Raw genomic sequence first — 16,705 nt, 5'->3', positions numbered from 1 at the left:
ACTGCAGGTCTCACAACCCCTCACTGTACAACATCCCCCGCTGAGACATTAGTTCACTCCGGCACCTGTTATTTGCCGGACGGCCCGATGGCGATCATTCATAGTGTTACACGGCATAAACGCCCGTCAGCAAATGTCTAGCTTTGGCAGATTGAGCTCAGCCAATTGTGGACGAGGGGGTCCGCGCTGGTTGGCCGGAACGGACCGCCTGCATTGGCGGTAAAGCTAGGAGATTTTGATGGAAAAGGTAATTTAGATGAGGTGAGATGTCACGTTGTAGATCGAAGTCTAACTTGATTTAATTTAACTTAACTTAACTTGAACATCGCCAAGCAGAAGAGAAGAAAAGAGTTGATGAATCATGGATGGAATGTCGAGTACAGATTTGGTAATTGAATTGTCAGATCATCTTTGAGGCCGCTGCACACCCTCTCTTCCAAACTTGAAAGATCTCGCATCAAGGTTTCACACGGCAAAAGAACAACAACAGCCTGTGAGACATTGCTGCTCAACAACCCCTCATTCTCAAAGCTTCATCCCAGCAGAGCTGTATTCTAGCTTATCACCTTCCGTCATGGTCTCAGCTTGCATCTCGCGTTGGCAATACGAGAGCTTGTATTGGACAGACGGTGTTATCACCTCTTGTTGCACCAACGCCACTTACACTCAAGGGTCCGCGATGTGGTTACCGCTCGTGAAAGAAGCTATAAGTGACATATTTGGTATAAAGGATGGAGGGATGAGATGCCGGTGAAGAAAGTTGGATTGGTTTTTTCTCTGCACACATCTTCTTTCTTCATCATGTCGTTCAACGAAAAGTTTCAGGCTGGTGAGTCCTACGGGGACTCTAAGGAAGATCCGTCGAGTCTTCTGAATAACCCTGAGAAACTCGTTGCGGACCTCATGAAGGACTTTGCTGGTGTTCGAAGCCAAGCTAGTCCTGCTCAACTCCTCGGTCTTGTCAAAGAACTCCTCCAAAAAGGCCAACCTCTTGATGACAAGAAGGGGTAAGTCACTCGCCTACATCATATCCCAGAGCACGACTAACAGGCGTAGAACTACTGAACTCCTCATCGGTATCCTCACCGCCCTTCCTGCAACCTCCAAAGCTCGCACAGCTCTTACAAACAAACTCATCGACACCCTCTGGGGCAATCTTCAGCATCCGCCCCTGAGCTACATGGGCGGCGACGTCAAGTATGATGTCGTCAACTCTGATAAACCAGCCCACAAGCATAACTGCGAACTCTACGATACAATCGAGTTCAAAGTCCCTGGCACTGATGTTCTTCTTCGAGAGCAAGTGCCCCAGGCTCCAGATGGTCTTCATCAGTACCGTATGCCAGACGGCAGTTTCAACAACATCCTTGAGCCTAATCTAGGTAGGGCTGGTACACCGTATGCCAAGTCTGTCAAGTCGGAGAAGAGACTTCATGGTGTCAAGCCTGATCCTGGTTTGTTGTTTGATCTTCTCATGGCGAGAGATGAGACGACGTTTCAGGAGAATCCAGCGGGTATTTCGTCAATGCTGTTTTATCACGCTGCGATTATTATTCACGATATCTTCCGTACGAATCGTACAGATATGAACAAGTCTGATACCTCGTCGTATCTCGATCTTGCGCCGCTGTATGGTTCTTCGTTGAAGGATCAGCATGAGATTCGTACCATGAAGGAGGGCAAGCTCAAGCCTGATACCTTTCATGAGAAGCGTCTTCTTGGTCAACCTGCGGGTGTAAATGTCATGCTCGTGCTGTATAGTCGCTTCCACAATTATGTGGCTGACATTCTGCTCAAGATCAACGAGAACGGACGGTTCTCATTGTCAGTGCCGCCTAATGCTTCTGAGGAAGACAAGGCAAAGGCTATTGCGAAGCAAGATCATGACCTCTTCAATGTCGCTCGTCTGATTACGGGTGGTTTGTACATCAACATCTGCTTGCACGACTATCTCCGTGCCATCACCAACACTCACCACTCCGCGAGTGACTGGACTCTTGATCCTCGTGTTGCCATCGACAAGCAATTCGACGGCGACGGTGTCCCTCGAGGTGTTGGCAACCAAGTCAGCGTTGAGTTCAATCTTCTCTACCGCTTCCACTCTTGCATCTCCAAGCGAGACGAGAAATGGATCAACAACTTCTTCCTCAAGCTCTTCCCCGGCCGCAAGGCTGAGGATCTTCAGGACGTCAGCTGGACGGAACTTGGGCAGGCTCTTCTCATATTTGAGCAGAACACCCCCAAGGATCCTAGCGTTCGTACCTTTGATGGTCTTGAGCGTCAAGCTGACGGTACGTTCAAGGATGAGGATCTTGTTCGTATTCTCAAGGACGCTATGGAGGATCCTGCCGGTACGTTCGGTGCTCGCATGGTCCCCAAGGCTCTCAAGGTCGTTGAGGTTCTGGGTATTATTCAGGGCCGCAAGTGGCAGTGTGCTTCGCTGAATGAGTTCAGAGAGTTTTTTGGTCTTAAGCGCTATGATTCGTTCAGCGAGATCAACTCGAACCCTGATATTGCGAATATTCTGGAAAAGTTGTACACTGACCCTGATATGGTTGAGTTGTATCCTGGTCTTATGATCGAGGACATCAAGCCCCAACGCAACCCCGGCTCTGGTATCATGCCGACTTACTCTGTCGGTCGAGCTGTTCTGTCTGATGCTGTTACGCTTGTTCGTTCAGACAGGTTCAACACTATTGACTACACCGTGTCGAACCTCACTGCCTGGGGTTACAATGAAGTTCAGCAGGACTACAAGACTCTTGGTGGTTCAATGCTCTACAAGCTCATCCAGCGCGGTGTACCAAACTGGTTCCCCTTCAACTCCATCGCAGTCATGCAGCCCATGTACACCAAGAAGGCCAACGAGCAGATCGCCAAAGAAATCGGTACTTTTGACCAGTACACTCTCGACGACCCCAAGGCACCCCCCAAGGTCGCCGTTCTCACCTCAGGACCCGCTATCAAGCAGATCCTCAGCAACACCAAGCAATATGTCGTTCCCTGGCTCAAGCCTCTCAACACTCTTTTCCCTGGCAAGAAGGACTTTGGCTGGTTCATGCTTGCGGGCGATCAGCCTCAGAACTACACGCACCGCGCCAACTTTTCCAAGGCGATGAGCAAGATTCCCAACATGCACAATGCCGTCCATGCGTTTATTGAGCGTGAGGGTACCAAGCTTATCAATAAGGAGACCTTCACTCTCAAGAAAGGTCTTGATCAGATCGACATCATTCGCGATGTTGCTATCCCTCTTAATACACAACTCCTCGCTGATCTGTTCTACTTTGATCTCCGAACCGACGAGAATCCTGATGGTAAACTCGGTGTTGCAGAGCTGTACCGCAGTCTTCTCGACATTCGTGTCTGGGGCGTTAACAACAATGATCCCGCACAAGCTTGGAACCGTCGTCGTCGTGCTCAAGAGGGTGCGAAGAGAATGATTGAGACGACAAAGACTATTGTTGCGGAGGCTGATGCTGGACGTCCTCGAGGTATTGGACTGGTTTCTGCCGTTGCTAACAGGATCGGTGCCAGATCGTACCTCAAGAAGGATTCGCTGAGATCGTGTGGTCTTAAGCTTGTGGAAGAGTTGCTTGCGCAGGGTAACAATGTTGATCAGGTCACTGATAACCTCTGGCTTACTGCCTTTGGTGGCATCGGTGTTCCTGTCACTGCTGTAAGTTTGATGACAAAGTGAAGATCGTGCACTAATGGTGTGTAGTTCTATGAAGTTCTGTCATTCTTCCTTCGTCCCGAGAATGAGGCTATCTGGGCTGAGGTCCAGGCCATTGCTCAAAAGGGCGATGATGCTACTCTTCATGCCTACGTCGCTGAAGCTCAACGTATGACAAGCTCTCAGCGCAACGTTCGTGTTGCGACTGCACCTGGCGAAGTCCAAGGCCAAGCTATCCAGCCTGGCACCGCCGTCGTTCTCATGCTCGTAAGTCGCAATCTCATATCACAAGCGTAACGCATCTAACAATGAACAGGGCGAAGCTGGCCGTAACCCCAAGGAAGTTCCCGACGCGGGCAAGTTCAACCCCCAGCGCAAGAAAGAAGACGTCTCGGCCTTCAGCTACGGCCAACACGAATGCATCGCCAAAGACGTCGCCCTCGCCTTCGTCACAGGCCTTATTAAGCTTGTCGCGGACCTCAAGGAGCTTCGGCCTGCACCTGGGCAAATGGGAACTGTCAAGACTATCCAGGTTGGCACTGAGAAGGCTTATCTCAATGATAGCTGGTCATACCTCGGCTTTGACGCGAGCAGTGAGTTTTGAAGTCCTCTTGTATGTGATTTTGCCTGCTAATGATGAGTAGCTTGGAAGGTTCACTTCAATGGTCATGGAAAGGGCAAGTTTGAGGGTGAGAGGGTTCCGACGAAGAGTACCCCGATTCAGGAGTATTACTACTTGCTTCAGAAGAGAAAGGATGAGATTTTGGGAAATTAGGCTTTACTTCCTCTAGTCAGAGTAGTCTTGAATAATGAACAATTGTTATGAATCAGGATATGGAACTCGGCTACCTGTTACCCCTGAGTGACATGCAGGAGCATCAGTCACTACTCAATTACCGACTGTCGTCATCTTGTTCTCATCCGCTTAACAAAGATTAACATAACACCAAGATAAGCCAGCACCACCACGCCATAGCCGTTGCAGAATTCCGATGGCTGTAGCTCCACGGAGCGCGCTGCCTCCTTGGCTGGGACTTCCTTACGTCTCGCTGATTCTCCAGGAGACTGAGGTCCACCGCCAGTCAATGAGCCTGTTACCTTTGCGCATCCTTCTATTCTATGTGATCTAACTAATCTGGCTTGGGTTTGATCTGATCCCGTGCGTCTGAGCGTCCCCTCAACCTCGTTGTATGAGGGAACTCTCTCCTGAGCTCACTGCTTCTTCAGGAGGCCAAGGTTAGCCGTCTCTCAACGAGCATTGCTTTTTTCCGTTCTGTTTTATCCAATCCGATTAGATGTAACTTTAGTTTGGTCGAAACTCTTGCTTCTAAACGTCCCCACTACCTCGTTAAAGGGGGCTCCTCCGTGGCTCATTGTTGCTTTAGGAGAACAGCTCCGAGTCATCTATCAACGAAACGGAACTGCACATTCCAATCAGCTTTATATCGTCGACCGTATACGATGGCTGAAACTCTCTAGGTATCCTTTCAGGTTGAGCAGCCCGGACGCTACCCAAGAGACTAGGCTCCTCGCACCGCAGCCGATGTCAAGTACGACACCCCCAATGGACGGGCGCATCACCGCTTTCCGAGCACGATTTTGGGTATATTTAAGGGGCTCATTTGTCTCTCCGTATTCGTTTGGGGTCTGGGTAACCGCCTTTTTATCAAGCCAGCTTCTTTGGTCTCACTTGTGGTCTGCACCTGCATCGCCCTCATGCAGTACCACCGGATCAAACTGTAGATTAAGCACTCGAGAGATACAAATTCAGATTGGCCTGCTCAGCATCGCTTTTCTTACCCATCTCAAAAGGCCCCACAGTCTCTCTCATATCACCATCACTACCAATGCCTCTTCCCTTGCATCACTCACCATGCCTACATCCCAGGTGCCGCCTGTACAGCTTGATATGAAGCTAAATTCGGTTATGAGCTTGACTACCAGTAACTTAATAGCCCTGAACATACCTCTTTGACCAGGGGTAAGCTTTCTGGTCAGGTCATTGGCGCAATGCACTCGCTATGGTCAAAGAATACCGCGTATACTCAGAAACATTGAGGCTACCTCATTCAACACTGATCACCATCGCCAAGCTCACCTAAGTCTTAAAATCCCCTCGCAACCTTATACCATGACTCATTCATTGTGCTGGCTAACTTGCCCCTTCGCATCCCTCAAGAGACCAGGTTCTACCGATGAGTCGGGGGCCACGAAGATGCCGACTCTAAGCAAGTCAACTTAGTAGCCCGTCTCTACCAATTGAGCAGCCTTAAATCTTTTAGTAAGAACGTCTGTATTAGAGATCGAGGTCCATACGCTGAAGAACGAAGACCGCGAACCCACGTTGACGTCGAGAGCAGTCATGATGCAGCTACGAAGCAACCACTGGCGGTTTCGCAGAAATTCTGAGGAACCTGGAAGGATAATTGAACAGCTTTATAGGCATGGTGACAAAATGAAGGCAAGGGTAGGCATTCATGAAGCAGAGAAGAGGGGACTCGATGAGAGTCTCGGCGATTGAGATGGCAGCGATGAGATGCTCAAGAACGAGGCCCAGGATGGTATCTTAGAGATGTTGAGGCCTCATTATACAGGATTTCAAGGCACGCCTCATACAGTAAAGCCAACGTCGGCTTATGGTTTACTCGTACAGCTAGCTAGAGATGTGACCACTTACCCGAGCCACAACGCGTGATCACAGATTGCGAGATACTCTGCCCAGATTAGTGTAAGTGGCAGAGCTTGACACTTGACCCTGAAGACAAGAATAATTGACAATTCCGTATAAACTCAACAGGCTCTTTGGCTAGACAATGCCAAGTGTCTTGTGTCTTCTGACACCTGAGGCCACGGTGAGTCCATCTCCATTCGGGAGTAGACATGACAGCAATGATCTAAGACATCCATTGGCAGACCCTGATCGCTAAACGATATCTGGATCGTCTAGTGAGAAGTTGGTCTCTAAGAGACGAGATTTCCGCTAGTCCTCGCTTCTCGTTTAACTGAGTCAGTCAACGCTCGCTTAAGAGACATTTTCTGCAAGGTCGAATCAGGTCATTCCAGCTGAATTGGCTTTGGATGACATCTCAAGTGGATAAAACAATTAACTAAACTCGTGTATACGAACGAGTCCCATCTTTTTGACGTGTGGTGATTAGCCTGATTAGCCGTTATCGCAGCGCAAATTTGCCCAAGTCGATCGTCCCATATTTTTCTTGCCGTGGGCGAGATAGATTAAAACCCGGGGCGCGTTCAGGGGATCCTTGTTCATCTGATGAAACAGGTTCTGTGACCGGCAACGTCGTTCCTTGTCTCGTCTCGTGTATTCTTCTTTTTTTATTGTAGCATTTTACAGTTTTTTTGTTTACTTTCTTTCTTTCAACGTCATCATCAAAAATGCACAGCTCTACTACACTTCTTCTACTCGCTACTGCTACAGTCAATGCCATTGGCAAACGCGACGACTGTAAAGACGTGCACATCTTTCTCGCCAAGGGAAACAATGAACCCTACCCAGGACGACAGGGAAAACTCGCCGGTGCTATCTGCAGTGGTTTGAAGAGCTGCGACTATGAGGATATCCAGTTCCAGAATGCTCTAGAAGATCCATTCTGCGATTCCGTCACAGAGGGTGTGAAGAATGGTATCAAGCAGATCACAGCGTACAACAAGAAATGTCCGGACTCTAAACTCGTCGTGAGCGGCTACTCACAGGGCGGCCAAGTCGTCGGCGATATCCTCGGCGGCGGAGGCGGTGTATTCTTCCAGAACTGCGTGGAACCTGATCTGCAGGGCCTGAATCCCAAGACACTACCTGGTAGCAAGATTGTTGCTGCGATGGTGTTTGGCGATACACGGCATACCAAGGATCAGCCGTTCAATGTTCTCTCTGGCGCGGGAAAGAATGGCTTGTTTCCTAGACCGGCGGGCATGTTGCAGAATCTGGCGAGTTATGGGGATGTTTTTAGGAATTACTGTGTTGAGACGGATCCGATTTGTGCGCAGGGTGATGAGGTCGAGACGCATCTTAATTACTTTGATGTTTTTACTGATGATGTTGCTGAGTGGGTGAAGGAGAGGATTGGGGAGGATGCAACTACGACGACGGCTGCGACAAAGACGAGTACAAAGGCGAAGAGTACGGCGAAGAGTACGGCGAAGGAGACAAGTACAAAGGATGCGGAGACTGAGTCAACTACTGAAGCTGCTTCAACAACAAAGGATGCTTCAAAGGACTCAACAACAAAGGACACTGCCACTGCTGCTGCGTCTACCACAGCGGATTCAAGCTCTACTACAGACGCAAGCTCAGCTGAAGGTCGAGCTACAGCCGGTGAAGCATCATCAGGCGCCGCTGCGCCATCATCGACTGATAACGCAGCCACGTCAAAGGGTGCATCTCTAATGGGCATGATAATCGGCGTCGCAGCTCTTCTGGCAATCTAATGCATATAAAGCGATAGACATTTGTAATTGGATATAGAAGACGAGTAATTATAATAATAAATCTCTAATCATTATCTACTTATACTCTACTTACTATGATATGCTGAGCTGTTGTTGAAGTATAAGCACGTTCGAAGTCAAATGAGCTTCAACCCGTCATGACCAATAACCCTCTCCGAAAGCGGACCCCATCACCGCTCTTCACCTCAACATCATCACTTACAATGGCTCCTACTATCGTGCTCATCCGCCACGCTCAGGCTCTTCACAATGTAGCTCATAAGTCTCCCTTCGCATACTCTTTAATTTATATCACTGACAATGTGTACAAGAATGGTCACTGCCTGATCCTCCGCTCACGGAAAAGGGCGAGGAGCAATGCGCTCATCTGAGAGAGAACTTGATCTCTACATTCTCTGATAAGGCTGATAATATAGATGATGTAGCTATTGTTGTTAGTCCTATGCGGCGTACGATGCAGACTGCTATGCTTTCGCTGGGTTGGCTTGTTGAGCGGGGTGTTAAGATTGAGGGCAACGCAGATTGGCAAGGTACCATCCCATTCACCCTCCCATCACAACTTCACTTACATTCTTTAGAAAACTCCTCAAAGCCTTGTGACACAGGAAGTCCCATCTCCTCCGTCTCACCATCCTTCCCAAAAGTAAACTTCTCCAGCGTCGATCCTCTCTGGCCGGACAAGACATCTCCATCTGCAGAGCGATACTGGTACACCAAGAAGTCCATCCTCGCCAGAGGCCAGCGCGCACTAGAGGATTTGAAGAAAAGACCTGAGAAACTCATCTTTGTGGTCTCGCACGCTGGGTTCTTGAGATTGGGTGTTGCGGGATATTGGTTCTTTAACAGTGATTACCGTGTTTTTGACTTTGATGGGCAGGGGATTAAACAGCAGGAGGGGACCTTGGCGGGAGGGATGGGATTGTCGCTTACAGAGCCGGTTGAGCTGGGGCTTGATTTGCCGGAGGAGGATCCGGGGTATGATGCTGAGGTGAAGGAGTAGATGGGATTGTCCTCTTGGTAGTACTGGTGTTGAGGGCTAGACGGACCTTCACGTAGATCGTATACATGGACTAGAGTCATAGAACTGTTCATCTTTTATCTATCATCCAGTCATGATATTACACTATGGTACATTATATCCAACACTCATCTCGACATGAAGCTCTGGAAGGCCGACTGATCGATAATGACATTACCCACAGCGCGTAACCTCTTCCTACCCTCCTTTTGTTTCTCCAGTAGCTTTCTTCTTCTTGATACATCCGCAGCATGCAACTTAGCAAGGACGTCCTTGCGGAAGGGCTTGATGGTCTCTCGCGCTACGATGCGATTACCTGCTGTGGCTTGGATGACGACCTCTGAGTTGAGTGTTAACACATGGGGAACGGGGTTTGAAGGGTGAGCTTAGGAAGAGGGGCGACGTACCGAAATGTTGACGATCAACATGCTCCTTGAACTTAGTAACCCACTGTCTTCCAAGCCTATCAACCTGCGATGAATGAACGACCTTGCAGATCGCATCAACGGGCTGTCTGTTCACCAACAGCTGCAGCTTGACAAGGTTACTCTCTCGCCAACCTGCATCTTCATAATCCAGCGTCGCGTATCCCTTGCTACAAACACGTCAGCACAGCCTCGAAGGACCTGAGAAACAAACATACGTTACGCTCTTGAGCTTTCCAAACAGATCATCGACTAATTGAGCCGTTGGAATCTCATACTGTAGAATAACCTGCGTTGTGTGGAAGAACTCTAGACTCTTCTGCTCTCCGCGGTTGGCTTCGCAAAGCTCAATCACACGACCAAGATATTCCTCTGGCATGGTGATTGTAGCAGTGACATATCTACCAGGCGCAATCAGTAACGCTCGATGCAACAAGTTCGACAGACTTACGGCTCGAATAGTTGTGACTGCTTCACCTTGGGGTTACTCGTCTCCGGAAACAGCGCCGGATTCGACACTATCTCCTCCGATCCATCAGGCCAGATAATCTTCGACGGCACAGTCGGCTCCGTCAGAATAACACTCTTTCCATGCTCCTGCCTCAACCGATCCTGGAACACGGAACAGTGCAAACTTCCCAGGAACCCTAAACGCCAGCCTGCACCGAGCGCTTCAGAGTGGTCCTTCTGCAGCGTGACGCTTCGGTCGTTGAGGACGAGTTGCCCGATACTATCTGCCAAACGACTATAGTCGCTCTGATCAGTGGGGAACGCTGCCACGAAGACCATGGGCTTGGGCTCCTCGAAGCCGGGGTAGGGCTCGACTTGTTCTTCGGAGCCGACGAATGTGAATGTATCCCCCAATTTGGCGTCTTGGATCTTCTTCATGCCGGGGTTGAAGTATACGTAGCCAACTTGTCCTGCGCTGAGAGTCGCTTGGGGTATGGCATGCGGGTATTGAATGCCAACTTGTCCAACAGTGTACTTCATCCCCGTCCCCAAAGAGACAACATTATCGCCCGCCTTGATCGTGCCATCGAATAACCTCACCAGCAGCACAACACCACGGAAGTTATCGTACCATGAATCCACCAGCATCATCTTCAGCGGCTTCTTCTCATCACCAACAGGATGAGGAATCCTCTCTATAACAGCGGGCAAAACATCCGGTACGCCCTTTCCCGTTTTCGCACTCAGCATAATAGCGTCTTTGGGATCGAGTTCAAAACTGTCCTTCATCTGCTGTAGTACCCGCGGTACATCTGCAGCTGGCATGTCGATCTTGTTGACCACCGGAACAAGAGCCAGATCCTGCGCAAACGCAAGATGGAAGTTCGACACAGTCTGTGCCTGAATACCCTGCGACGCATCGACGAGAAGCAAAGCTCCGCCACAACTAGCATACGACCTCGTAACTTCAGCTCTAAAGTCCACATGGCCTGGTGTATCAACCAAATGAAGCAGGTAATCTTGCCCATTGTGCTTGTGAATCATAGTACACGTCTGCGCCTTGACGGTAATACCTCGCTCCCGCTCAACATCGAGCTTATCCAGAATCTGCTTATTCGCATCGCTAGCAGATATGGTGCCAGTGTACTCCAACAACCGATCGCTCAGCGTACTCTTCCCATGGTCGATGTGCGCTACGATACAGAAGTTGCGGTATCGTTCGATGGGGATGGCGGCGATTCGGGCTTCGAGTTCGGCGGGCGTAGGCTTCGTAGCGTATCGACGGAGATTTGCGTATATCCTCGGTGTGAGGATGTGCGAAGGAGTGAAGCTGGGCCGTGATCGAGCTTGTGAGAGGCATTGCCGACTCCAGGCACGGCCAGCGCTCCAAGCCAGGCTCATCTAGACTTTTCTAGGGCGCATTTGGCCAAGGTTTGAGGTAGGCGGTGGTTCAGGCCAATTCAATGGCTGAGGAGGAGGTGAGTGGGCGGGTGGTTGAGGCGCAATTCGAGATTGAAGATTTCCCCATGATGCACGAAATCCTTCTGGCGTGGTGGAGGTACGTACCCCTGTCGTCGTCCCGCATTCCATTTCCGTGATATTACCGGACAGCATCTTAAGATGCTGGGCTTGAGGGAGAGAATGGAATTGAATACTCACTCATAATTGTTACTTCGAGAATATTTAGCAGAGAATTCATGGACTTGAAAGTGATATTAAGTCTCCTTAACCATGAAACAAACTGCCTACTCAAACACAAGCGATAGTGCAGTGCACACAAAACACCAACTATACACATCATCAATTGTATGGCTGTCCCCTTCAATACACACTTCCAAGGGAACCTATCACAATGCTATTCATCCAGTCCCATTCGTAAAACTAAACTTCAACAGTGAAACATATAGATCGCTTGGGTATCGAGCCTTTTTCCCGTTACGCGGGATACATCTAAGTACTTGGCCAAGAAGAAAACCGAATGCATCACGCCTTGCCCATGCATTATAACGACCCATTCATTCCATTCCATCCCATTTCATTCCCATTCCAAAGCTTCAAGTTCGTCCCGTCTCCATCGTTCCAAGGTTCATCCTTCTGCATTGCAAGTTCATCCATCTCTTTGGCTGCAAGGCCATCCCATCTGCATCGTACAGAGTTCAGCCTACGTCTCGTCCCAATCATGTGAGAACCCATTCACTACCGCGCTTGAGATACTTGTCCAGCAACAATCCCAGATCCGATAGTACGAATCGACACACGTAGAACCCAAAGAACTCCGCTGCATGTCGAGTACATAGCTCAAGACCAACTTGAGTCTTGTCGGCGTGTCGCAATCCAGGATCCTCGACTTGTCTTGCTATTTGATCTACTTCTGGTTAGAACGTGAAGTATACTCTGGGGGTGGTGAGCTTACCAATAGCTTGAGCTGCATCAAACAAGCGTGCCAATGAGCTCATGTACATTGCGTTCGGACCTGTGAATTGGACCTGAGCCAGATCTCGCTTGGGAGGACGATTTGTTGGTGTTGGTGTCATTGGCAGACTGGCAATGCTGGGTATATCTTTAGACGTTTCCGTGTTAACACGGCTCATGTAAGAGCCACCGAGTCCGACTGCGGAGTTCTTCGATCGCAGACGTCGCCATGAGAAGGAGGATTTCCCAGAAACACTCGCTGATCGCGGCACACCCGCAGCCGCATCTCCATCGCCGGTGGATGCGTCCTTGAACAGTGCTCCAGATCCATGAACGCCGACTTCATTGCCAAGTTTGCGACTCAATGCTGTTTGGACTTGTTCAAGAATGCCCTCCAGGGATTGCATCTCTTCCAAGACTGCATCGGCATCATAGGTATCCACTCTCGCGATCTTGAGTAAAGCAGCTGTGAGGAAATCGCAGTTGGCCACCTTGTCTTCGATGTTCTTGAGCTTCACTCCCTTCACCCTCCAAACATCTCTAGAAACAAAGAGCTTGCTGCTGATGTACCCGCCCCGTGGGTGAGCCAATGTCTGGTAAAGACATCGCATCAGCCAGAAAGGTCGAAGCATGAAATCGGTAGGACAAGGCTCAAGGGGAGCTGGAGGATCGGAGATGAGCGGATTAGGCGAGCCAGGGCTTGTCGGGGAATAGAAGTGATCATCGAACAATGATAGTCCAGCCGCGTTTGTTTCCGATCGCTCGCGGAAGCTCGTGGCAAGAGGTGTAGGCAGAGCTGGGACTGATGGAGCATTGAGAGATCCAAAGGGATTGCTTCCTGGGGTCCCAGGAGACAAATCCGAACCTTCTTCCAGATGTGTCAACGACATATTGCGGCTCTTCATACTTCGAAGACTTGACGACGAAAAGTTCTTCCTCAGTTTTCGCGTATTGGGAGAGCCGGTGATATCGTCGTCGCCCTTCTCTGAGCCCAGCTGTCCAAAAGGCGATGGTGTAGGTCGAGATCCTGTCATATCTGTCGGACTGGCTTCGAATAGTGGAGGGGAGGGTTGTCTATGGTTCGCACTCGCAGCCTTTGTATCTGTCTCGGCTTGAGTATCCATATTTTGACTGCTCAGAGGAGCAGACTTGGCCTGGTTGGCGTCGGCATAATTCTGCATAGGAAGAGCGAGCTTGGAGGTTTCAATTTTCAGCTGTTTCGGGTTCTGTCCTGATAGTCGTCTATTTCGTACACTTTGAGCGGATGATCCAGGTCGTTGGGGTAGTTCAGGTAAAGACTGTGTTGGTGGAGGCGCAGCTGGGCCCTGTATAAGATGCGTTATAGGCGGTGGCAGTTCTGTAACAGTAGAGAGTGAAGTAGCTCCCGTTGGGGGATTTGACCCTTGTGAGCTATGCCAGGTACGTGAAGTTACGCCACTAGAGTCAGACTCTCGAGGTGGTGGTGGGCGATGTCTATATGATTCGAGACCGTAATCTCGAGCAATCTCATCCAAAATCCTCTCCTCCTCGTCGGATGAGTTATCGTTATAAAAGTCGTTAGGTGTGCCTTGATACTCATAAGACTGGTATTGCTGTTGAGATCGGTTATCCCTCTCCATCTCATATACCTCCTGCTCAGTCTCTCTGACTTTTTGGCGAGCAAGTTCAACCTTGCGCATAGCGTTAGCTACTGCTTCCTCGCCAGCGTCCATTGACACCATTCGTCTGTGGTCCATTGGACTCATTGGCTCATAACCATCATCATAGGCGGCCTCAATAGCTGCGTCTAATGCCGTATCGAATTCAGCCTCGGTTTCTCCACTAACGCCCCGAATGTGCTTCCTTCTGAAGCCAAGCGATGAAGTGCGCGAATGAACAGATGATGCAGTCGAGCCTCCCGATTCGTCAATGGGATCCAACCAAGAGTTCATGCTGTCTTCCCGGAAATGCGTTTGCGGCACGTTATGCTCTTGCGCATGGTCATTCTGCTGGTCATGGCTCATGGAGAAATCGGTTCGCACGGGCTCGTCCATGTCATTGACTTCTTTTGCTGGAGATAGTGGGCGTCTGGGGGAGAGCGGAGCTGGCATGTATGGGTCCGCGGGTCGTTGTGGGAGGAAATGCTCAGGAGTGCGAAGTCGAACTGGTGATCGTGAAAAGGATGACTGAAGAAGTCCAGGCTCGGGTGTAAGACTTGTAACGATAGGTTTTGGCTTGTTCTGAGCACTTCGTCTCTTATAGCCTTGGTTATCATCTCGTGGCGGTGAATTGACAATTCGAGGTTGAGGGCTGCGACTATCTATTCTCGCAGCTGTAGCGGTGTCAAAGACAGCGGTATCATTAGGTTCATCATCATCATCATCCAATCGTAATACAGACTCTGACTCGGAATGCTGTGCTAAACTCTCAGGGCGGGCGGGCAACGCCTTGGTCTCTTCTTCTTGCCAGGGTGCCATTTGATCTAGCTCATCAATTCGACTTGTATAAGTTCGTCGCTATGCAGGTTAGTATCAGATGTCGATAATTGGGCAAGTTCTTACAATTGCTTCCAGCTTACGTTTATCCTCATCGGCAGTTGTTTTCTGTAGTACTTGCTGCAGGAGGTCGCAAGCCTCCGCATAAGCTTCTCGTGCGCCCTTAAAATTCTGTGCATTATCCAACTGAACCGCTGTATTCGCCTTCTGCAAGGCACGATGTAACATGGCCTTCTGAGATGGCGGTTTGGCGCGCCCCCTATCATTGCTTCCCTTACCAGATCGACTCCTGGAATGCCCCCTTTGAGGCGGGTAAGCCTCTTGGTCCTGATCGTACTGCATATTAGGTCGATATGCAGCCATTGAACGTGCACTGCCCGGCGTTGAAGTAACGGATCGCGCTGGAGAGTCTGAATTGTCGGATTGCTTCAGGGACTGTCCCTCCTGGCGGGCGCCTATTGATCGCCCAGGCTCACTCGAACCAGAGCCAGGGCCAGCCCCTTCAGATTTAACGTTGAGTATATCGCTTAGCGCAGCGGGCGCCTCCAAGGGCGATAATGTTACGATTAGCGGCAGGGATTGCGGTAACTGGCTTCGTTCCTCTGAGGGCCTAAAAACAAAGGTGTCGGGGTTGGAGACTGATGTACTTGGTCGGTGATTCTTCTGGAGTTTCCGAGGGGATGGTTTGGAAGGCGGTGGAGAGTTGTCAATGAAAGTGGTCGCATCGATACTGGGGCTTTTACCGAGTCGCGAATTGTTATGGTTGGCGCGGGGGGGTAGCGCCGAAACTCGACTGAAATTCGTGGACACTGTCGAAGAGGAAAGACGATTCAATAACCATGAGCTCTCGGCGGCGTTGTGGGGGATTCCGTTCCCGTTCCCGTTTCCGTTGCTGCCAGGCGTGGGAGTGGGCGATAAGCGATCCGATCTCTGGAAAGTTACAGCTCTCGGCGAAGGTTCGATATGGGGCGGAGGGAGAAGTGAGGAAGTTCGTGGCAGACGAGGACCCGGGGGCTTGTGATGAGGATGGGCGTTTAGCGAGGGAGAGGGCGAGGGCGAAAGCGCAGATCTCGACGGGTCGCGATGAGGATAATAATGTGATCTACCAGTCGCTGGTCTAGAGTCGGTCGGTACGGAAGCGGAGGACGCATAGGCAGGTAAAGCCCAAGGCGGCGGAACTGTAGCGGTTGCGGAGGCTGTAGCAGCAGAGGGAGACGCGCTCGGGCGTTGGTGGTGGTGGTGATTGTGATTGTGATTGAGATTGAGAAATTGAGGAGAAGACGAGACCTGACTGTCGTGCATCCTCTTTGAAATGAATCGATCTTCTAAAAAGGCCAAGCCAAGACGAATCCAATCCGATCCAGTCCAGCGATACTACTGGATCCTCACCAAAAAAGCCAACAATTTCCCCCCTTTCCCTTGTACTCCAGTTGTAGACGATTTTAGGGGACCTTGGACTGCTAAGGCTTAGGTTAGTGGAGGTTAGTGGAAGCCCGGACCTTTTCCACCTCACCTCGATTGGCAGCAGCAGTGACAGACTCGTGCTTCAGTGAGAGGTGTCTGGTGCGTCGTAAAGATGGGGTCCGCTTCCGGCGCAATTAACTTAGTTCAGGTACAGAACAGAACAGAACAGTACAAGTTGCTCGTCGTAAAAGTTGTAGATCCAAGTTGAATATCGTCGCAGATTCGCATTCTCATTTTCGATATGGCTTCTCTCTCTATCGTTCGTATTCGCAATGCAATGCAATGCAACACTCGGTGTCGAAACAAAAGGGGATGTTGT

General features: G+C 50.1%; 3 protein-coding genes across 3 annotated transcripts; 2 read left to right on the top strand and 1 right to left on the bottom strand.

Moving 5' to 3' along the window:
• Window positions 1-801: 801 nt before the first annotated feature.
• Window positions 802-4,451, top strand: FOBCDRAFT_320027 (heme peroxidase; the record flags this gene model as incomplete). The annotated part of the gene is made up of 5 exons (XM_031185194.3): window positions 802-1,007; window positions 1,057-3,679; window positions 3,725-3,943; window positions 3,993-4,269; window positions 4,321-4,451. 5 exons carry the CDS (start codon window positions 802-804, stop codon window positions 4,449-4,451), a joined length of 3,456 nt encoding a protein of 1,151 aa, XP_031040836.3.
• Window positions 4,452-6,833: 2,382 nt separating this feature from the next.
• Window positions 6,834-8,187, top strand: FOBCDRAFT_224640 (Alpha/Beta hydrolase protein). Its single transcript, XM_031185193.3, has one exon. The coding sequence runs from the start codon at window positions 7,073-7,075 to the stop codon at window positions 8,120-8,122; it is 1,050 nt and encodes a 349-aa protein (XP_031040835.2). The 5' UTR covers window positions 6,834-7,072; the 3' UTR covers window positions 8,123-8,187.
• Window positions 8,188-8,297: 110 nt separating this feature from the next.
• Window positions 8,298-16,693, bottom strand: FOBCDRAFT_250836 (uncharacterized protein). The gene is made up of 10 exons (XM_031185190.3): window positions 14,989-16,693; window positions 12,450-14,943; window positions 12,295-12,407; window positions 10,038-11,437; window positions 9,805-9,987; window positions 9,569-9,756; window positions 9,344-9,501; window positions 9,074-9,235; window positions 8,452-8,980; window positions 8,298-8,401 (listed from the first exon to the last, which is right to left on the bottom strand). The coding sequence occupies exons 1-9, from the start codon at window positions 16,222-16,224 to the stop codon at window positions 8,705-8,707; spliced, it is 6,210 nt and encodes a 2,069-aa protein (XP_031040832.3). The 5' UTR covers window positions 16,225-16,693; the 3' UTR covers window positions 8,298-8,401; window positions 8,452-8,704.
• Between the last annotated feature and the right edge of the window lie 12 nt (window positions 16,694-16,705).

Source organism: Fusarium oxysporum, chromosome V, assembly GCF_013085055.1.
Source record: "Fusarium oxysporum Fo47 chromosome V, complete sequence".
NCBI lineage: Eukaryota > Fungi > Ascomycota > Sordariomycetes > Hypocreales > Nectriaceae > Fusarium > Fusarium oxysporum.
Note: the sequence above shows the minus strand (reverse complement) of the source record. Positions and strands in the feature narration are given on the sequence as shown.